Source organism: Saccopteryx leptura, chromosome 2 (genome assembly GCF_036850995.1).
Source record: "Saccopteryx leptura isolate mSacLep1 chromosome 2, mSacLep1_pri_phased_curated, whole genome shotgun sequence".
NCBI classification, from domain to species: domain Eukaryota; kingdom Metazoa; phylum Chordata; class Mammalia; order Chiroptera; family Emballonuridae; genus Saccopteryx; species Saccopteryx leptura.
This window is the reverse complement of record NC_089504.1, coordinates 326,949,513-326,970,250: the sequence shown is the minus strand read 5'-3', so window position 1 is coordinate 326,970,250 and position 20,738 is coordinate 326,949,513. Positions and strand designations below refer to the sequence as shown.

Genomic DNA, 20,738 nt, shown 5'->3' with positions numbered 1-20,738 from the left:
ATTCCACCTTCCACAGCCCCCCAAACTGAACAGCTGCCCCCAGCACCCATCCTCGGCAGAGCCTTTGTGGGGGTGAAACAAATCAGACACTTTACTAATGGCTGGGGATGTTGGGGGACCCTCTGGTCTCAGCCTTTGGTTTCTATCTGGGGGACTGCAGTTTAGGGCCATAAGAGAAAACCTCTCCAGTTATCCCCCCAGTTCCAAGATTGACAAAGCCCAACCCCACCCCAGCACGTACCTCCAAACCTCCCCCCCAACCGCCACGTCTCTCCTGAAAACAGGGGACACTTTCCTCCCCACTTACCTCAGCTACTCTCCCCTGAGATCCTGGTCCCCTATTTTGAAGGGATCAAAATTTGGGGTGCATCCCTCACATTTGGGGTGCAGGAGAAAGGAGCCGCCCCAGTCGCATCGCTGGCCTCCTTCCTCTTGGCTGGCTCAGGGAGTGGGGAGTGCCCTAGGGAGGGGAGACCCCCACAAGAGAGCTCAGGAGGGGGTTCCTCCACTCTAAGTCAGAATTGGGGACACCCCCCCAAACCCGTCCCAGCCCATCCGTGTCCAACTCGGCGGGAGAGGCAGCTGCAATGCCCCAGTCAGATTCCCCCAACACTACATTCCTCACCCCATCTAGAGGGATCCTGGGGCCCCCAAAAAATCCCCAAAAAATCTAGGATGTTGGCAGGACAGTCCTTGACTAGCTCTCCAAATTTGGGGTCCTCAGATACCCCCGTTTTTTCAGGAAAATTCCGTCTTTCGCCTGCCTCCCGCCAGCCCTGCTCTGTCCCGATGCCAATTTTGGAAGTCACTCCTCCTTCCTCCTCCCCGTCTCTCCAAGTCTCCCCCCCTGCCCGGGGGCTAGGGTCCAGGACACCTGGCTTCCAGACCGGAGTGGGGGCACTCCTCGAAGGGCTAGGGGCCAGGAGGTCAAGCTCATAGCCCCAGTCTTAGGGAAGCGGGAAAGCCCGTTCCTCCCTTCCCCTCCCCCCTGGCTGGTCTCGGTAGTGGTTCAGGAAAGCCTGGAGGATTGGAATCTGCCATTGCTGTTGCACAGGCAGTTTTTTTCCCTTGGGTTGTGGGGTGGGCGGTGGGAGGGAGAGAGGGGAGGAGAGCCGAACAGAGCAGGGACCCAGGCGTGCAGAGCTGGCCTGGCTTACCCCCTAGCCCCTAATACCGGGAGGAACCCCTCCTCCCTGTCTATCAACACGCCCAGTCCTCTGTCTGCTTTCTGTCTGGGGCTGTAATTCTAGAAAACCAGGGTCCAAGAATCAACTCCTTGTACCCCAACCACCACCTCTCCTTGCCACAGTTCCAACAGCACTGACCTAGTCAGGGGTGTCCACTTTTACCACAAGACACCTCATCTTCCCGTACCTTCTGCCAAACTGAGGTGCTCCCTTAAGAAATTGGGGTTCAGAGTCTAAAACCACCTTTTCTCCCTCAGATCTATTCAGGCCACATAGAAATAAGAGGAAATACACTCCCTTTCCAAATTTCTCTGGTCAAATCCTGGGCATATTTGGGGTTCACTAAAGAAAGAGATTTCTAGAATGTGGGGTAAAAAGGAACTATAAGCAAAGGACACCCCAAACCAGCATCACACTCCAAATTAAGTGAACCTTCCAAATAATCTCACCTTACGATCTATCCCTCAGCTTCACCCAAATAACTGCAAAACACCCCAAAATAAGAATACCCCAAAACTTTAATTTCCCACCCTGGGCCCTCATCTTGTTTCTGCCCCCTGGAAAAAGTTTATTGGCTATCTGTGCATACACAGGAATATCCCCTCCTCACATTTAAGTTTCCACAATATTCAAATGTAAAGCTTTGCTCCCCCTCATGGACCCATTATCATAGAAGGCCTACAAACACACTCCCAGGTTCTTATTATGTTCTACTGCAAGCTAATAAAAGTCTCCAAATTGAATTTTATGTCCCTTCCAATCTTATCTGAGCCTTGAAACTTATATGGCACCCCAAAACATAACGCACCACCAAATCAGCATGAATGCTGTACTTGAGCATCAGATTGTCCATATACACCAATGACTATGAATCCCTGAAACAAAATTCTTATCCACTTCCCCAAGGACACATAGCAAGTCCTCCTGATTTTCCAAGATGACAATCTCCAAATTGTGAGTGTCAGAATCCCCTAAACTAATGCAGCTTCAAAACCAACTACATGCCTTAAACTTACCATTTGCTCTCAAACCTGAATGCAGTTCCCAGTGCCCAAAATAATCAAACTAACTCAACGTCCCATAATAAACATACATCCCACACTTGACCAGGTAACACAAAATCAATACCAATCTGATTCCAAAGGAGTCCCTACTTTCACTCCCACCCTCACACTGGGCAGAGGTCAAAGTAACCCTCACATCAAAAGCCACCAAATGGTCCTGAAACCTTAGTGGTCCCCAATTCTCAGTTTCTCAGCAGTTTATCTGAGCATGCAAATGAAGACATCCTCAAATCTGAAGGGGAGGGCCCCAGGCCTAGATATGCAACTCTGTGGGTAATGGTTAATCATCCCTGGGAAATGGAGGACTCCTGAGTCCAAATCCAAGTCCTGCTTTGCACCTGGACTCAGCTCTGGCCTCCCTTCTCCAAATGAGCCTCGTCCACCCAGCCCAATGTCTCCTCAAACAAAATAAAAGTGAGGGTTTGACCCATGTCCATGTCCCAGATCAGGGACTTAAAATTAGGGTTATCAGGACCCTCCTGCCTTCCTTCCCTTCTTTTATCCCAAGAACCTCCCTGTTTTTCCTTCTTTTCATTCATGCCACCCAACTTTCATATTAATGTTCATTAAAAATTCACCTGTAAAGACAGATAATAGTGTCTAGACGAATTAGAATGGAAAACCCTGTCTTCTCAGGGCTCAGACCTCACTCCTTGTCCCACCCATTTCCCTTGGGCCCAATTCCCTCGGATTTCTCACCCCAGGTAGGGAACCCAGCCTCGGAGAAAAGTCACTTCTGTCGCCTAACTTTCCCTCCCTCTGCCCAACAGCCCTAGTTCCCTCCTAGGAGACAAAGAGACAAAATAAACAAGCGCAAAGGGGACGAGGACGAAGGTTTCCGTCGTTCAGACAGAATTGATCCCGATTCCCTGTCAGACTGGACCCGGTCCAGCCGGGTGAAAACGAACCGGCGAAACGAAGCTAGTGTTCGTCCGCCCCCTCGTGGAAGGAGCCCGACATTGCCGAGCTTTGCCTGCTTGCCTTTGCCGCGCTGGACCCCGGCGTCCCGCCAACCTCCTAACGAAGCCTACCGGAGGATGCCCGAAGCCCTAGTGAGCTGGGATTGGGGGAGGGCGAGCGGGGTTTGGCGGGAGTCTCTCTCTCTCTCTGGATCTCTAAAAGAATTTTGAAGGGAGTCGAGAGCGACAGTCCGGACGCGTAGGTCTCCTGAGCGTCTCTCGGCTCCCACCCGGGACTTTCCCCACCTCCTCGAGGGGAAGCAGCTGGAGGAGCCGTCCGGTCTCAGGACAATGGACGGAAACAAACTAGAAATCATATCCGCCCTTTCCCTACCGCGCCCGCTCAGAGTCCCCCTTTTGGTAGGCCCTGCTAGAGAAACCTGTCTTTCACACTACCCCTCCTCTGTTTCAGACCCCACAAGAGCCCACTGGAGCCTCCCCAAACCTGGTACCTCGTTGGGTTCTCACTTATGTCCCCTAATACCGTAAACTGGAGTTTTGCTGTATTCACACTCCTGTAACAGGCTCCTGGCACCCCCTTCCAAAAGCCAATATACCAATTTTCGCTGATGCAGTCCCCCACCACCCAGTCAACCATGTTTCCACTCTATATACCCAACCTTCTCCCCAATTTGAATGTCCCATTCTCGACGATTGCACTGTCGGTGACCTAAGACCCTTTAGGTTATGACCATCCAACATTTCTGAGGTCCCGCCCTAGAGTCGGAGACCCCGCCCCGGGCTCGCCATCTGGAGAGCTACGGAGGAAGGAAGGATACAGACCCAGGCGTTCACCCCACCTCCACCCCCGCCCCCGCCATCCCGGCCAGATAAAGGAGCCGAGACCAAGAGCAGAGAAAGGACCCACCCCCTTGAGAAGAGAAGCCGCAGCCCCTGCAGGACGGGGGTAAGAACGAGAGACTTAGAGAGCCAGACTCCCGGGTACCCGTAGAGATTTGGGGTTTGTTGATGATATAGGAAGACTGAGGCCCCCAAATTGGGTTAAATAGGGATCCCGGACTAGATAGTAGTAGAATTCGTGGTTTGGGGGAGAGAACTTCTACTGATTTGAAGGTGTGTGGACCGCAAATCGCCTAGGGTCTCCGGGCAGGGTCGGACACCTGCAACTCAGGAGCGCAGTGAAGCGGAGAGGAGTGGGTGGATGGGTGCTGTAAGGGCACTAGGAGTCGAGCTAAGGGTGCTGTGGACCTGAGTCCCCACGCTCGCCATCGACACCGCGGTGTAGGAACCTTCGAATCTATAGAGGACGAAAGCGGTGCTATCGAGGGCGAAGAACAAGATGAATTAAGTGAGACTGCTTAAGCCGGGGCTGGAGGCTAGGCTCTAGTTGCACATCAGGAGGAAGAGGCAAACTGTGGAACTGAAGGCGTCTTAGGACTGCCTGGATCCCTTGGCACCCTCAGGCCTGCGTCACGATGGGTTCCACCGCTACTCCGGAGGGAGCGCTGGGCTACGTCCGCGAGTTCACTCGCCACTCCTCCGACGTGCTCGGCAACCTCAATGAGTTGCGCCTGCGCGGAATCCTCACTGACGTCACGCTGCTGGTTGGCGGGCAACCCCTTCGGGCTCACAAGGCAGTTCTTATCGCTTGCAGGTTCGAGGGGAGCCTCTTGGGGTGGAGTGGAACTAAAGGGGAAAGGGGCGGAGCCATAAGGTCTTTGGAAGGGAATACGAAGCTAAACCTTTCAGGAGCAGGAGGCGGAGCGCCCTGGAATTGGGGGCGGGGTGACCGTGGCGAGTAGGCGAGGTTTTCTACGGGGCGTGGCTTTCCATAGTGGCAAGTATCTCTCTTGGTTCCCTAGCTTCTAACCTGACCTGTCTGCCCTTTCTCCAGTGGCTTCTTCTATTCAATTTTCCGAGGCCGTGCAGGAGTTGGGGTGGATGTGCTCTCTCTGCCCGGAGGCCCGGAAGCCGGAGGTTTCGCTCCTCTTCTGGACTTCATGTACACGTCGCGCCTACGCCTCTCTCCATCCACTGCACCAGCCGTTCTTGCAGCTGCCACCTACTTGCAGATGGATCATGTGGTCCAGGCATGCCACCGCTTCATTCAGTCCAGGTGAGGAGCCCCAGCTCGGTGTTCTCCGTGGGTGAGATGGTTGGCATCCCAAGTGTCAAGGGCAGAGGCCAAGATTAGCAAATAGCACTAATGTCCATCGCACTTTTCCCAGCTATGAACCTCTGGGCATCTCCCTGCGGCCCCTGGAGGCAGAACCCCCCACGCCCCCAACAGCCCCTCCTCCAGGCAGTCCCAGGCGCTCCGAAGGGCACCCAGACCCACCTACTGAGTCTCGCAGCTGCAGTCAAGGATCCCCCAGTCCAGGCAGCCCAGACCCCAAGGCCTGCAACTGGAAAAAATACAAGTTCATCGTGCTAAACTCTCAGGCCTCCCAGGCAGGGAGCCTGGCTGGGGAGAGAAGTTCTGGTCAGCTCTGCCCCCAATCTGGGCTCCCCAGTGGAGATGAGGCATCCAGCAGCAGCAGCAGCAGCAGTGGCAGTGAAGAAGGACCCATTCCCGGTCCCCAGAGCAGGTACAGAAACTGGAATCTCCAAAGTTTGAAGTGATTAGCCTCAGCTAAGAGGCAGACAGAGTCATTGGGCCTGGGTGGTCAGGAGCAGGGAGTGAGTGGATACATTCCAGAGACACTAGCTCACCTTAGGAAGTTGGCCAGAGACCAGGCTTACTTACTTTAGTGGGTCTTTGCAGCACAATTGGATATGGCTCATTGGTCAGTATTGGCTAACTTCTAGAGCAGGGGTTGGGAACCTATGGCTCGCGAGCCAGATGTGGCTCTTTTGGTGGCTGCATCTGGCTCGCAGATAAATCTTTATTAAAAAATAATAATAATGTTAAAAATATAAAACATTCTTATGTATTACAATCCATTCATTTCCTACCGCTCATGTTCATGGTTGCGGGTCACAGCTGTCCTCTGGGACAACACCAAATTTTTATTGGATAATGCATAATGTACACGGGTCGTTGTATGGCTCTCACGGAATTACATTTTAAAAATATGTGGTGTTCATGGCTCTCTCAGCCAAAAAGTTTCCCGACCCCTGTTCTAGAGGGTGGGCCTTTGGCTCTAAGTTCTCTAGCAGAGAAACTCCCCTCTTCATAGTCTCTCCTAACCTTTTACTCTGCCTAGGCTCTCTCCAACTGCTGCCACTGTACAGTTCAAATGTGGGGCTACAGTCAATACCCCCCATCTCACACCCCGGGCTCAAGAAGCCACTGCATCATCACCCTCTGGGCGGGCTCATCCATCACCAGGTAAGAGCCCCTCTTTTTATCTCCTTCTAGGCTTTTCTCCTGTGGCTGCTCAAGACCAGTTTGGGCCAAAAGGCTTCAGGAAAGACCTATTCCAATTACATTCTGCAAATTAGAATCACTTATGGAGCTTTTAAAATCTCATTTCCCAAGTCACACCCCATAGATCAAAATGTCTAGAAGTGGGAGCCAGGCATTAGTATTTTTTAAAGCTTCCAATGAGCACCAGTGTTTGGGAACTTCTGGCCTATTCTCATCCAGGGCTGAGTGGGCTCCCCAGAGCTTGGCAGGGTCTCTCCAGTGGAGAGAGTGGTCCAAGAGAGGAGAGAGAAACAGAAGCTTCCATGCACTAGTAGGGGCCTCCACCTACCACCACCACTATTGCAAAGATTAGCAGAGTACTCTGGAGACAGGGAGACATGAGAGTCAGATATTGGCTTTCCCTCTTACTAACCATGTAACCATGAACAAGTCAAGTGAGCCCCAGAAGTCTTAACAGTAGATTGGGAAAAAGAAAACCTACTGCTGTGTGGTTTGAGGATTCCTTGGTATTGTCATTACCCACCCCCCACCCCTTCCCAGGAAGTGAATTTTTCAGCTGCCAAAGCTGTGAGGCTGTGGCTGGGTTCTCACCGGGGCTGGACCCCTTGGCTCCTGGGGATGAGGAAAAGCCATACAAGTGTCAGCTGTGCCGGTCAGCCTTCCGCTACAAGGGCAACCTAGCCAGTCACCGCACGGTGCACACAGGTAGAGGAGGAGCAGGGAGGAGAGGGCCCTGGCCTTCACGCCCACAGGTGTCCTAGGACAGAGTCCCTGACCTCCCTTCCTCCCTGCCTTCAGGGGAAAAGCCCTACCACTGCTCCATCTGTGGAGCCCGCTTTAACCGGCCAGCTAACCTAAAAACGCATAGCCGCATCCATTCGGGAGAGAAGCCCTATAAGTGTGAGACGTGTGGATCCCGCTTTGTACAGGTATAGAGCCAGTCTCAGAACTGGCTCAAAGGCAAATTTGCAAGAGGGCAGAGTGGGCTGTCTGGGGAGGGTTCTGTCCTTTCCAGAGGTCTTGTCTGATGTTCCCTCCCTTCCCAGGTAGCGCATCTGCGCGCACATGTGCTGATCCACACAGGGGAGAAGCCCTATCCTTGTCCCACCTGCGGGACTCGCTTCCGCCACCTACAGACCCTTAAAAGCCACGTTCGCATCCACACTGGGGAGAAGCCTTACCATGTGAGTACCCGACCTGGCCTTGCTCAAAGGCTTAGACTTACCTCCCATTTACCTAAGGTTGGGGATCCCAGAGGAGTGGACCTGGTGGTCTCTAGATTTTTTCCTAAATGGGTGGTATCCTGGAGAGTCCATGTGGCAAGGGGCAGGGCCTAGGGTAGGGAGGTAAGTAAGGAGAGGAGATGGGGTAGGGATGGGCAGGTATAAAAATTAGGCTCCTTGTCTGGACACTAGCTTCTGAAGAGCAGCTAAGGCAGGGGTCCCCAAATTACGGCCTGCGGGCCGCATGCGGCCCCCTGAGGCCATTTATCTGGCCCCCCCCCGCTGCATTTCCGGAAGGGGCACCTCTTTCATTGGTGGTCAGTGAGAGAAGCATAGTTCCCATTGAAATACTGGTCAGTTTGTTGATTTAAATTTACTTGTTTTTTATTTTAAATATTGTATTTGTTCTCGTTTTGTTTTTTTACTTTAAAATAAGATATATGCAGGCCCTGGCCGGTTGGCTCAGCGGTAGAGTGTCAGCCTAGCGTGTGGAGGACCCGGGTTCGATTCCCGGCCAGGGCACACAGGAGAAGCGCCCATTTGCTTCTCCACCCCTCCGCCGCGCTTTCCTCTCTGTCTCTCTCTTCCCCTCCCGCAGCCAAGGCTCCATTGGAGCAAAGATGGCCCAGGCGCTGGGGATGGCTCTGTGGCCTCTGCCTCAGGCGCTAGAGTGGCTCTGGTCGCAACATGGCAACGCCCAGGATGGGCAGAGCATCGCCCCCTGGTGGGCAGAGCGTCGCCCCCTGGTGGGCGTGCCGGGTGGATCCCGGTCGGGCGCATGCGGGAGTCTGTCTGACTGTCTCTCCCTGTTTCCAGCTTCAGAAAAATGAAAAAAAAAAAAATATATATATATATATATATATATATATGCAGTGTGCATAGGGATTTGTTCATAGTTTTTTTTATAGTCCGGCCCTCCAACGGTCTGAGGGACAGTGAACTGGCCCCCTGTGTAAAAAGTTTGGGGACCCCTGAGCTAAGGGATGGAAAATCCTTTGCTGAAGAGGAGGGCGTGTACCGCCTTGGCCTCTGGAGGACAAGAGGACTAAAGATCTTCTCTTGGGCGGAGAGCTGACAGTTCTATCTCGCTCAACACTTAAAAGGTGGCTGTAGATGGGAAGTGACCTGACCCAGCTGTCTCTCCTCCCCCTACAGTGCGACCCCTGCAGCCTGCATTTCCGGCACAAGAGTCAACTACGGCTGCATCTGCGCCAGAAACACGGAGCTGCTACCAACACCAAAGTGCACTACCACATTCTGGGAGGGCCCTAGCTGAGCAATGGCTGAGACCCCAGTCAGTATTGGAAGCCAGGAAAGCTGCTTCTATGTCAGATTTGGGCATGGAGGTATACAAAGCCCCTCCATTCTCAGAAACTGCCACCACCTTAATTTTTCACTGGGGAGAGCAGGGGTGGCAGATCCCAACTTGATCTGCCTCTGTTTTGCTGGTCAAAACCTCTTCCCCACAATCAAAATTGTTTCTGAGAGAGCAAGCTAGGAGCTCGGGAAGGGAGAGGCTGGAAGCCTGATTTTCTAAAGGGAACAGTCTTCCACTTATAACTCCCATTTCATTCAGTTTATCTGTAAATATAATTTATTGAGGCCTTTGGGTGGCACTAGGGCCTTTATTCTATTTCATTGCCCACTTCCCTCTTCCACAGTGTAATCAAAGTGACCTGAAACACAGAATGTGAGGTCACAGCTCTGCTGGCAGAGATTAGCACTTGGCTGTCTCCTTTGGCTTGAGTGTTTTATGTTATTATTGCCATAACTTCTATACTTCTATCTTTATAATTGTTTATTTGTTTTCTCATTGGTTTGTTTGAAATGGAGAAAGAGGTTCTCAGTGTCCTGGCCCTTCAATTCTAGGTCTGGAACCTTTATTTGTTCTAGGGCAGCTCTGGGAACATGTGGGTTTGTGGAATTGGGTCAGGAACCCTCTCTGGCATTGTGAATATCATAGGTTCTCTAGCAGGCTAGAACTGAAGAGACTTTGCTCTGTTCTTCAAGGGTTATGTGAACCTTTATAGTGAGCCCGAAATGGAGGTAATAAATGCCTCCTGAGGGCTGTGGGTGTGTGGACTTTGTCAGTCTTGGAACTGGGAAGCTGATTGAAGAGGCTTTTTCTTATACCCCTAATTGTCCATTCATCTGTTCACCTAGGTTTGACTCTGCTATGTCTTTTTTTTTATAGAGCCCACAACCCTTCCATGAGGGTGTTCTTAGCACTGAGTTGATCCCTCCATGGGGAAGAGATCTGAAATTCCTTATTAGAGATGATGCCACTTTTTCCAATTCTGCCCAGTCTCTAAGAATCTTACGACCTAGGGGAAAATTGCAAAATTCTTTATCTTGACTAAATATGTCATGACCAGTCCTTTGCTGCACAGGCATCTGGGCTTGAATGTTCCTGGGGTTCCTCTCTACCTGAGACAAACTCCTTCCTTCATTGGGTTTTTGGATATCTTCTGGCAAATGTCTAGATTCCAGAAACTTCTTTGCCTCTAGATGTCACAGGTGCTTGGTAACTTTATTACCTTAGAAAAGCTGGGTCTGTGCCCTGGTCTTCCCATACTGCACTCCAATGTGGAACCAGTATATGCACAGGGAGAGTAAAGGGGCTGAGTTCCGTTATGAGTTTGCAATAGTTTGGGATTGGGATTGGGATTAGAGGTTTGTAAGATTTAAAAGGCTGATTGTTTGATGGACCTTCTAGTGGATCAAGTATCCAGGCAGAAATAAGAAGTTGGTTGAAGGGTGCAGTCTCTGGTATAAGCCAAGTGGGTAGAAAGTTAGGAATGGGGTTGCCTCTTAGCTGGGTGGAAGGATTTGATTTACAGTCCTGCCCCTTTTGCTCTGGAGCCTATTTGCTTATGGGACATGGAGAAGAGGGTAAGAAGCACTTTGAATTTGCGGGGTAGAGCTTCCTCAAGATAGGTCAGTACTAGTGGCTGTCAAGTGGGAACTGGTAAGAAAGCTACTCTTCTCCCTCTTACTCCACACTGCAGATTTGCAGAAGGGAGGGAAAACAGAAGAGAGATGTGAGAAGGAACCATGATTTTTTGTTTTTAATAGACTGGATTGGCAGGTGGAGAGTGCCTAGAGGTGGAGATATTAGATCTTGCACAATCAAAATCATGGAATAAAGAAGCCTCTTTGTGCTGCCTGTTGTGTTCTGGGTTCTTGCCTGGGGGATTTGGAGACTGGGGAAAGATGGACAAAGTTCTTCACTCCTGGATACCATCTTGGATTTTGTGCCTATTCCACCAGACATTTTAAATGGCCCATGTTTTCTACTACCCTGCCCCAGCCTTCTGGCTCATTGTGTAGGAACCAGTGACTTCAGGAAAGTTTTTCCGGAGCCACCTGCATCCTGCTGCTCTGAAGTCACTTCCTGCCTGAAGTGTGGAGGTGGCTGGGAGAAACCAGGAAGCCACTAATAATACCAAGTTACTAGGGGATGCATCTGTGCTGGGACACCCCCTACCACCACCCACCCCCCCAAATAGATAGGACCTGGGTCCCATGAGGATAACAGGGGTTGGAGGTGGCAGTGAGAAGGCTGTGTGGTTAGGTCAACATGCCAACTCTACCCCTCCCCTAGCAATGGTGTCTTGGAATCTATCCATTACCCAGTGTATACTTCTTTCCCGTCCTGTGTGTGTCCTGGGTATACAACTCTGTTCTGCCCTGTGGGCAGAGGGTAGAATTTCACTAGTTCTCATGTTACCTTCATTTTGGACTTAAATTACTCATCTGTGAAATAAGTTTATTAATGTGGTCTCTGCAGCTCCTTCCAACATTTACAGTTTGTGGTCGTGTTTCTCAGTTTTTCAAAACCTATGACCTGGATTAGGTTTTTCAAAGCAAAAAGAAAAGAAACTTAGGAACTGAAACCTTCTTTTCCTCCAATTAGAGCTTATCTCCTGTTGAAAATGAGACCAGCTAATATTACTCCTGCTACTTGTTTTCAGGCCCTAAACTAAGCATTTTAGCACATAGGTTTTCTAATTCAACTTCCCTGACAACCCTAAAAAGTAGGTATCTTACTTTTCCTACTATCATTATTCCCAATTTACAGATAGAGAAACCAACTAAGAGATTCAATATCTTGACTAAGTTAATAACTGATGAAGCTGAGGTTGGAACTACGATTCTAAAGAAAATACTCTTAACTACTATGCTACACCAATTTCTACACCATTGGCATATTCCCCTACCACCCAAAATTTTTACTCCCCTTATGCCCGCCCCCCAAAAGGTTTTTTGGGTGTAATTACTTTTACTTCCCACATATAAAATTATGAGGCTCAATATGCTTTCAAAATTACACAGCCTCTCTCCCCATCCTCCACTTGTCTGAGACCAAGTTTCAAGGTCAGGGTCCTGGGGAGCTTGAATTATAATGAAGAAACAGGAAGCTATATGAGGTGGAGGGACTGGGTAGGAGGGGCAGAGTGCTCTAGTGGTCAGGGTTTGTCTCGAGCCTATCATGGTGAGATCAAAAACTGTGATTAGAAAATGGTTTTTACTAGAGGGACAGAGGAAAGGGTCCCAGCGCTACCGAAGAAGAAGTAGGTGATGTCGGTAGGGGCAACCTTTCCTCTCCCCAGTTATTTTTGGTCTTTGTAACCTGGAGGTTTCCTGTTAGTGGGTACAGAACTGACATTACGGAAACGAACGCCAGGAGTCCAATAACCCATCCTCCTTAATTCTTTCTTTGGCCTTCGAACCCCTCAGGGATCTCGGCATCTAGATTCTAGTGACCTCAGGAGCTTGGAGTATTTTGTTGGAGTCTCATCTCATAATCCCTTTGCTAGCCCTCATCTGGCCTTGCAACTTTTGAACTCTCCGTTAAACAAGTGAATATTTTCCTCTACTGAACCAGTATACCCAACACCAACACCTATCTACTCCCTACGTGCGGGTCTTAGTGCTGAAATCTGGACGAACTGGCCTGCTACCTCACGTGGTAGGCGGAAGCAGCTTCCTAGTAGGTCCCTGCGTCACCTGGGACCCAGCTAAGCCACCTCCTGATGTTCCCTCTTTACGCATGCTCCGCTCTCACTACCGGGGTCCAGAACAATGCTCTAAACCCCGCCCTGCCCTTCTGGCTCCGCCCCTGCTCCGGAGTCCCGAGTCTTCACCGGCGAGCGAGCTTTGGGCAGGAATGTTACCTTTGGCCAGGCTGGCCAGGTGCTGACCCTTGCAATGATAAACTAGATAATCCACATCGAGAAGGTGCACCTCACACGTAAGGCCCATACGCAGCGCCGCTTCTTGGCTCCTCCGCTGAACCTTGGCTCACCCCGCACCGGCCTCGAGTTTTGACTGTCTGCCAGAGGAGCCACGCCCCCGGGCGCCAATGGCCCGCCAGGCACCGGCCTATTCTACCCCCAAAATCATTTCCCTAGAGAAAGGCGCAGGCGCCTTACGCAGCCTCTCTGCAGCTTTCAAGCCCTAGTCAGCGTCTTCCTTTTTACCACCCCTTCCTTCCCCGCGTGGCCAGTAGGGGTCCGGCTGGCTGGGTGGGTGAATGGGCAGAGGGGTGGAGAGTCCTGAGCCTTGCTCTCACCCGGGCTCTTAGTGGCGGCGGTTCTGTTACCTCCCAGATGGCGCATAGGGCTGAGCCCCCAGACGGGGGCTGGGGATGGATGGTGGTGCTCTCAGCGTTCTTCCAGTCGGCCCTGGTGTTCGGGGTGCTCCGCTCCTTCGGCGTCTTCTTCGTGGAGTTTGTGACGGCGTTTGAGGAGCAGGCAGCGCGTGTCTCCTGGATCACCTCCATTGGAATCGCGGTACAGCAGTTTGGGAGTGAGTGCTGCGCCTAGGTCTGGGGTCTTAAGACCTTAGGAAGGGAGAAGGGATGCGGGGATAGTAAAGGGGGAGAGTGGAGATGGGAGAGATGCTGGAGGAGGATGCTAGAAAACTCCTTCCTCTTCTCCAGGCCCAGTGAGCAGTGCCCTGAGCATGAAGTTCGGGCCAAGGCCCGTGGTGATGGCTGGGGGCATCTTGGCAGCGTTGGGGATGCTGCTCGCCTCATTTGCTACCTCCTTGACCCACCTGTATCTGAGTATTGGGCTGCTCTCAGGTGAGACCCTGGGCAGGGGCAGGAAAGTCAAATACCCGAGTCTTTGGTCTCTGGACTATCATCTTCCTTCTGATGCTTCCAAAAGACTTAGGGGGAAGCTGAAAGTTTTGAATAGCACCCATGCCCCGAAAGGAAATAAGAGGGATGACTAAATTGATAAACTTGGTGGGGCAATTAGGACATTCAGAGACGAGTCCAGAATATGTAAACCCGAGGCTAGTGGGACTGGAGTGTAAAAGGAAGAATTACATACTGTAAAAGTTATGTCAGGTACTGTGACTGTGCTATAGATAGATACCTATCCTATTTACAAACAAAGCAAGGCTTTAGAAACATATGAAACATGGCAAATCAAGAACACAGCTAGAAATTGTACAGCCCAGATCTAACTCCAGAATTCTGCACTAGTTAGTTTAAAAACATTATCTGTAAACCTCGACAGTCTCATAAAGTATATTATTCCCACTTTGCAGATGAGGAGATTGAGGCTGGGAGACTAAGTAAGGTCATACAGCTAGAAAGAATCCAAGTATCAAAGTTATGATTGTAACTGAGGCCTGTGATACAAACATTCTGCTGCTGAGCAGAGTTGGAATTACTGAGTGCCCTGAGCTCCCTTTGAGTCCCCCAACCATTTCTTTCTTTTTTTTTTTTTTGACAGGCTCTGGCTGGGCCTTGACCGTCACTCCGACCCTGGCCTGCCTGTCTCGTTACTTCTCTCGCCTTCGATCCCGGGCTACAGGGCTGGCACTGATTGGCGTGGGCCTTTCCTCTTTTGCCTTTGCCCCATTCTTCCAATGGCTGCTCAGCCAGTATGCCTGGCGGGGTGCCCTACTGCTGGTGTCTGCCCTCTCCTTCCACTTGGTGGTCTGTGGTGCTCTCCTTCGCCCAATCTCCCTGACTGAGGATCCTGCCATGGGTGGCCCTGGGGCCCAACTTGCCTTCCTCCTCCATCATGGCCCCTTTCTCCGTTACACTGTTGCCATCACCCTGATCAACACTGGCTACTTCATTCCCTATGTGCACCTGATGGCCCATCTCAAGGACCTGAATTGGGACCCACTGCCTGCTGCCTTCCTACTCTCAGTGATTGCTATTTCTGACCTTGTGGGGCGTCTGGTTTCCGGGTGGCTAGGGGATGCAGTCCCAGGGCCTGTGGCACGACTCCTGGTGCTCTGGACCACCCTGACTGGGGTGTCACTGGCCCTGATCCCCGTGGCTCAGACTCCCATGGCCCTGGTGGTTCTGTCTGTGGCCTATGGCTTTACATCAGGGGCCCTGACCCCAGTGGCCTTCTCCATGTTGCCAGAACTGGTGGGGACTGGAAGGATATACTGTGGCCTGGGACTGGTGCAGATGGTAGAAAGCATTGGGGGACTTCTGGGGGCTCCTCTATCAGGTAAGAGGAATGGGGTTTCTAGGTGGGCCAGGGATGCATGTCATACCATTTGGGGAGGGGGCCATTCACACTATAGTGGATATAAATATTGCCCTCTGGTATGGTATACTACATGGCATATAGCCAATCATAGAAGCCCTAAAGTAGAACTATAGGGCAAAGAAATTGGGGCTGTGGAAGGACTAAAATGAACTCTGTGGGACCTTTGATGGGATACCTGCAGCTTGGGTTTTTCAGAAGACTTGGCTGGATCTGGAAGGCATAGCATGTCACTGTATGCCCTTTTCCTTGGCCCACTACACCCCAGCTCAAGTGTCTGGGCCATGTGGTCAAAGTTCTCGTTTCCAGATGCCAGAACCTTCAGACTGTTAACAATTTTAACTATTAACTGAAGGTATAGGTGGGAGGGCCACAGTTGCCAGAAAGAAAGGCACAGGTGTGCCTGACTTGATCTGGATTTCCAAACCCCATTGGCAGATTTGGAGATCCTTTCTGAAGGTAGGAAGGTGATTGAAATTACCTTTTGAAGCCCCTTGGGAAGCCAGGGTTCTCAAGATCATCCAGTTCTACCTTGGGAATTTTAACTCTTCCAAATGATGGGTTAAGGATTGTTTTCTTCCCTCCACCCCAAAATATGTTTGAGCCATCAGTCCCAGGAAACAGATCACCCATGTATATTCTTTCTCTTTCGGATGTAGGCTACCTCCGGGATGTGACAAGCAACTACACAGCTTCTTTTTTGGTAGCTGGGGCCTGCCTTCTTGCAGGGAGTGGAGTTCTTACCACTACACCCTACTTCTCCTGCTTCTCAGCTCCTACCTCCAAGCCCCAGAACCTTGCCACAGAGGTACAGGATACCAAAGTTCCCCTGCCCAAGGAAGGGGTGGGAGAGGACTGAACTCCCCAAAGGGGCTGGCTCTCAGACATAGAAAGCCAGAGGCTGGCAGTCCAGGTCTTTCTCCTGCTCCATGTTGGTGCCCATAGAACCACAATGCCTTAAGCATCTCTATCTTCCACTTCAGCAGACCCGAGGCTTCTGCAAAGTGTGTGCCAACCTTTTGTATTTTGTTGAGGACTCCTATCTTCTCTTTCCTCCCACAACCTTTCTGCAAGATCCAGGAGTTCAGCCTGCTTTATTGAGCTATGAATCAACTGTGAAAATCAAAGGCCAAGAGACTATGTTTTTTTGTTTTTTGTTTTTTTTTTGTATTTTTCTGAAGCTGGATACCGGGAGAGACAGTCAGACAGACTCCCCACATGCGCCCGACCGGGATCCACCCGGCACGCCCACCAGGGGCAACGCTCTGCCCACCAGGGGGCGATGCTCTGCCCCTCCGGGGCGTCGCTCTGCCGCAACCAGAGCCACTCTAGCACCTGGGGCAGAGGCCAAGGAGCCATCCCCAGCGCCCGGGCCATCTTTGCTCCAATGGAGCCTTGGCTGCGGGAGGGGAAGAGAGAGACAGAGAGGAAGGGGGGGTGGAGAAGCAGATGGGCGCTTCTCCTATGTGCCCTGGCCAGGAATCGAACCCGGGTCCCCCGCACGCCAGGCTGACGCTCTACCGCTGAGCCAACCGGCCAGGGCCCAAGAGACTATGTTTTACAAGTGATCTCTAGTGGAGCCTACTAAGTTTCTTCTCTGAAGACAGATGTTTAGAAGAGGGATGCCCCTTTGAGATAAAAGTGAATAAAAAACTGGATAATAATAGAACCTCAGTAAAAGCTGGAGCCCAGATGCTTGGGTTGGCATCCAAGAGCTGTCTAAAAGCTCTGGTGATTTAGCATTTTAACTCTAGATTCTGCTCTCTGAACCACAGTTCCTCCCACTTGCCATCTGACCTTCCCCTTTCCCATCATCCTCTGTGACACAGAAAATAAATTAGAATGATGGGGACATAGGGTGGGGGGTAGTTAGGCAGGGGGAGCTGGAGCTGAGAGAGCTTAAGCCTGAGTTTAGGATTCTATTTACCTCAGGCCATTAGAAGGAGATTGAGATACAGGGAAGTATTTTGAGTACAGGAAATGAAGATGGGGCAGATAGCATCCGCAAATCTCCCTCTCCCCTAGACAAACTGAAGCTGAGAGGCAGAACAAAGAGTCCCTGTTATAATGGCAACAACTTGGGCAAAGAAATAAATGGGCTGGCTGGACAGACAGATATCCTCTCTCTAACCCAGGGCTTAATGGGATCCTGTTTCTTTCAAGTAGACTTTTGAATATCTTTTCTTTAGTGAGAGAGTGAGAGCAGAGAGACAGGAAGGGAGAGAGATGAGAAGCATCAACCCATAGATGCAGCACTTCAGTTGTTCATTGATTGCTTTCTCATATGTGCCTTGAGCCAGTGACCCCTTGCTCAAGCCAGCGACCATAACCCCATGCTTATGCTGCTGAGTCCATGCTCAAGCAGGGGACCTGGGGGTTTCAAACCTGGTCCTCAAGTGTTCCAGGTCAATGCTCTATCCAGTGTGCCATCACCTGGTCAGGCTGACTTTTGAATATCTTAAGTAGAAAGTTTTCAGCATCTTAGATTGGCTAACAATTGGAACTTGCAGGAAAACTGAACATTTTTTTATTGGGGGAGGGGCTCAAATCAAAAGAAAATGGTTAACAAGTAGTGTCCAAAGTGGAGTGAGGGCCTCCTGGGGAAAGCAGGGCAACCTGAGGAAGAGGGAGCAACTCCCCGCTTTCAGGGGGAGGGGTGGCCGGACGTGAGGCTGGAGTGCAGGAGGGCAGTGCCCCAGGTAGCCCCAGGTAGATGAAGCTGCCAGAGAGGACCATAGAGCCGCACATGAGGAAGGAGGCAGTGAAGTCTCCGGTCTCATCCCTTAGGAAGCCTGAGAAGAAGGGGAAAGGAATTTAGAGGCCTCAGATCCTAGGGACAGAGGATGATGGCAAGTGGATTTGTTGGCTCAAGCCCTTACCTGACAGTGGAGGGCCCAGAAGCCCACCGAAGCTCATCAGCATCAACACCAGCCCTGTGGCCTGTACAACACCTCCGATGCCCACCAGCCCCGGGAGCACTCCAAAAACCAGTGGGCTGTAACTACCGGCGCTCAGCCCATATAACCCAGCCGTAGCTAGCAGGGCCTCCCCCCCACCCTCCTCGCTCCCCACCACAGGCACCAGAGCCACAGCCAACAGCCCCAGCCCTGTGAGAGCTGCAAACACCATGAGCAGCCGCGGGAGGGGCACCCAACCCTGGTCGGCCAACCACCCGGAGACCAGCCGGGCTCCTGCATCCAACACTGCAGCCACCGCCACCACCAGTGCTGCCCTGTACCCCCCCAGGCCCTTGTCTAAAGCGTGAGGGGCCAAATGCACGTAGGGGACGAAGTACCCGGCCGAAACCACGGCCGTGCCCAGGGCAAAAACTAAGAAGGACCGGTGTGTGAAGAGACCCAGGCCGAGGGCAGCTAGAGGTCCACGAGGTGGGGCTGGTGGGTCGCCTGGGAGATCCAGAGGTCGCAGAAGGGCACCACAGGGGGTGAGGTGGAGGGTAATGGCACCAAGGAGGAGCAGGGCGCCCCGCCAGCCGAAAGTATCCAGGAGGAGTTGCAGGGCAGGCGCCAGGAACAGCGAGGCGGCTCCGTTGCCCGTGAGTGCCAGCCCCATAGCCAAGACTCGACGACGGGAGAAGTAACGAGAGAGGGTTCCAAGGGCAGGGGCGAACGCCAGGGCCCAGCCAGAGCCTGCGAATGGATAAGACCAGGTGAGAACCGGGACGGGAATGCCTGGGCCAGCAACCTCAACCCTGCTCTTCGGAGGAGGCCCCCGCCCAGTTGGCCTCCGGCCCCCAGTGAGCTATCTCCACCATCACCCATTAAAAGCACGACCGAAGTATCCTCTCTCCTTACCAGCAAGGACGCCCAGGCCAAGGTAGAGGTGCAGCAGATTGCTGGCGAAAGCGGAGAAGATGAAACCAAGCGAGGTGATGATGCCCCCAATCATCACTACGGGGCGCGCCCCCCAGCGGGTGCTCAGGGCGCTGCCCACTGGGCCTAGAAAGAGGTGGGGTCAACGGAAAACACTCCCCTGACCCCCAACTCACTCTAACCCTCTCATTGGCGATTTGATTGGTTTAAAACTACTCCCCCACCCTAATAGCTTCTCAACCTCAACCCAATCTTTTCTCGAACTTGGTGCTAAGTTCTCGTCCTTTCTCAGGTTATCTGGTAATCAGGTGGGCCCCTACCACTACATTCATAGCCCCTCCACCCAGGTTCCCGCCCCCCACATCCGGCATGGGGGGACCGCCCTCACTGGCTGCCTGCTGCACAGCTAGGGCCAGGCCGCTGACCCACGCTGTGTCCTGAGAGGTTCGGTCAAAGTGATCCGCGAAATAAGGGAGGGCAAGGCCCAGGGAACGTAACAACCCGTAGGAGAGCCCATTCACCGCGAAGGCTGAGGCTGCCACCACCCAGCCCCAGCCTCCGTCCGGGGCTCTGGCAGGCTTGGAGGTCATCGCCATCTAGGGGAGAAAAGAACACCTGTGAGTGAAATCTCCATGTCTGTGCCTCCTCTAGGGACCTGAGATTCAGCTTCTGGCAGCTTTGCCAGGGAGGGCACGCACGATAGGGTGCGAGTAGAGGGAGCGGGAGTTTGGCCTAGGAATGGAACACCTGGGTCGGCGCAAATTACCCGCGAGATACTCTGAAGGGTGACAGGTAATATCCCTGGCCTGAATCCTCCCCGCCCCCCCCCCCCCCACCTCCTTACCCCTTACCGGACTTGTCCGGGAGGTAAGGGAAATGGCGAAGAATGGCTTGGCCTGGTTTCTCCCCGCCTTCTGGTTGGCGGGAGTCCCACCCAGAGGGGAGCGAGTGCAGAGATGGAGCTTTACTTGGACTGGCTGTAAACTGGTCGCCGCGGGGGTCTGAACCACCTGGGACGCTCTGGTATGGAGGGCGGGAGGCTAGCTGAGACAACCAATCAGCTGAGCTGAGGGTGAAGTCAGACACTGATTCCGTAGGGATTAAATTACACGCAGCACGCACGCGCAAGCCAAGCCCCCCCTCTCCCGAAAAGGGAGCAGCGAGGGAAAATGGCACAGGTGCCTGCCCATAGCCACGCACCTGCTGCCTTTTGCTCACGGAAGAGACATGTGGATTGTAATTCCCCGCAAGCCCAAGATTGGTAGCAAAGCACTTAAGCAGGGATGGTTCTCCCAAGGCCCGAAGGGATGAGTAATTTTGTTCTCAGAAAATGTTGCTGGAAGACCAGATAAATTTTGGATATCAAATGACAGACCTCCACTGAGTGCTTGTTGTGTGCTTAACAATAATAGGCCTTCGAAGACTTAGGGGAAGGAAAAGGGACTCCTATATTCTGAGGAGCAGTGATGTGCCAGGCACTCTTCACACATCATCTTTTCATCCTCACACTTACCCTGTGAAGACAGTTTCAGTCTCATTTTACAGATGAAGTAATTGAAGCTTCCAGAGGTTAGGTGACTTGCCCAAAACAATCCAGCAAAAGATGGTGGAAATATAT

General features: G+C 52.0%; 3 protein-coding genes across 11 annotated transcripts; 2 read left to right on the top strand and 1 right to left on the bottom strand.

Annotated features, from left to right (window-relative positions):
* Positions 1-4,023: 4,023 nt before the first annotated feature.
* On the top strand, positions 4,024-10,926 carry BCL6B (BCL6B transcription repressor). 2 transcript variants are annotated; one of them, XM_066363273.1, is made up of 9 exons: positions 4,024-4,117; positions 4,635-4,825; positions 5,066-5,287; positions 5,400-5,759; positions 6,378-6,502; positions 7,082-7,246; positions 7,340-7,470; positions 7,588-7,725; positions 8,920-10,926. In XM_066363273.1, exons 2-9 carry the CDS (start codon positions 4,647-4,649, stop codon positions 9,034-9,036), a joined length of 1,437 nt encoding a protein of 478 aa, XP_066219370.1. In that variant the 5' UTR covers positions 4,024-4,117; positions 4,635-4,646; the 3' UTR covers positions 9,037-10,926. The 2 variants fall into 2 exon arrangements, with proteins under 2 accessions (XP_066219370.1, XP_066219372.1); XM_066363275.1 differs by lacking the exon at positions 7,082-7,246.
* A 2,244-nt stretch (positions 10,927-13,170) lies between these two features.
* On the top strand, positions 13,171-16,415 carry SLC16A13 (solute carrier family 16 member 13). 3 transcript variants are annotated; one of them, XR_010748868.1, is made up of 5 exons: positions 13,171-13,575; positions 13,709-13,852; positions 14,514-15,251; positions 15,729-15,851; positions 15,950-16,078. XR_010748868.1 is itself a non-coding variant. In XM_066363272.1 (4 exons), exons 1-4 carry the CDS (start codon positions 13,377-13,379, stop codon positions 15,776-15,778), a joined length of 1,131 nt encoding a protein of 376 aa, XP_066219369.1. In that variant the 5' UTR covers positions 13,171-13,376; the 3' UTR covers positions 15,779-15,939. The 3 variants fall into 3 exon arrangements, 2 of the variants coding, with proteins under 2 accessions (XP_066219369.1, XP_066219368.1); XM_066363272.1 differs by lacking the exon at positions 15,950-16,078 and having other exon boundaries at positions 15,729-15,939; XM_066363271.1 differs by lacking the exon at positions 15,729-15,851 and having other exon boundaries at positions 13,172-13,575; positions 15,950-16,415.
* Positions 16,416-17,829: 1,414 nt separating this feature from the next.
* On the bottom strand, positions 17,830-20,222 carry SLC16A11 (solute carrier family 16 member 11). Of its 6 annotated transcripts, none has more exons than XM_066363266.1 (5): positions 19,965-20,222; positions 19,509-19,716; positions 19,103-19,246; positions 18,170-18,937; positions 17,830-18,082 (listed from the first exon to the last, which is right to left on the bottom strand). In XM_066363266.1, the coding sequence occupies exons 2-5, from the start codon at positions 19,714-19,716 to the stop codon at positions 17,853-17,855; spliced, it is 1,350 nt and encodes a 449-aa protein (XP_066219363.1). In that variant the 5' UTR covers positions 19,965-20,222; the 3' UTR covers positions 17,830-17,852. The 6 variants fall into 6 exon arrangements, with proteins under 6 accessions (XP_066219363.1, XP_066219362.1, XP_066219364.1 ...); XM_066363265.1 differs by having other exon boundaries at positions 19,972-20,219; XM_066363267.1 differs by having other exon boundaries at positions 19,642-19,716; positions 19,972-20,218.
* Between the last annotated feature and the right edge of the window lie 516 nt (positions 20,223-20,738).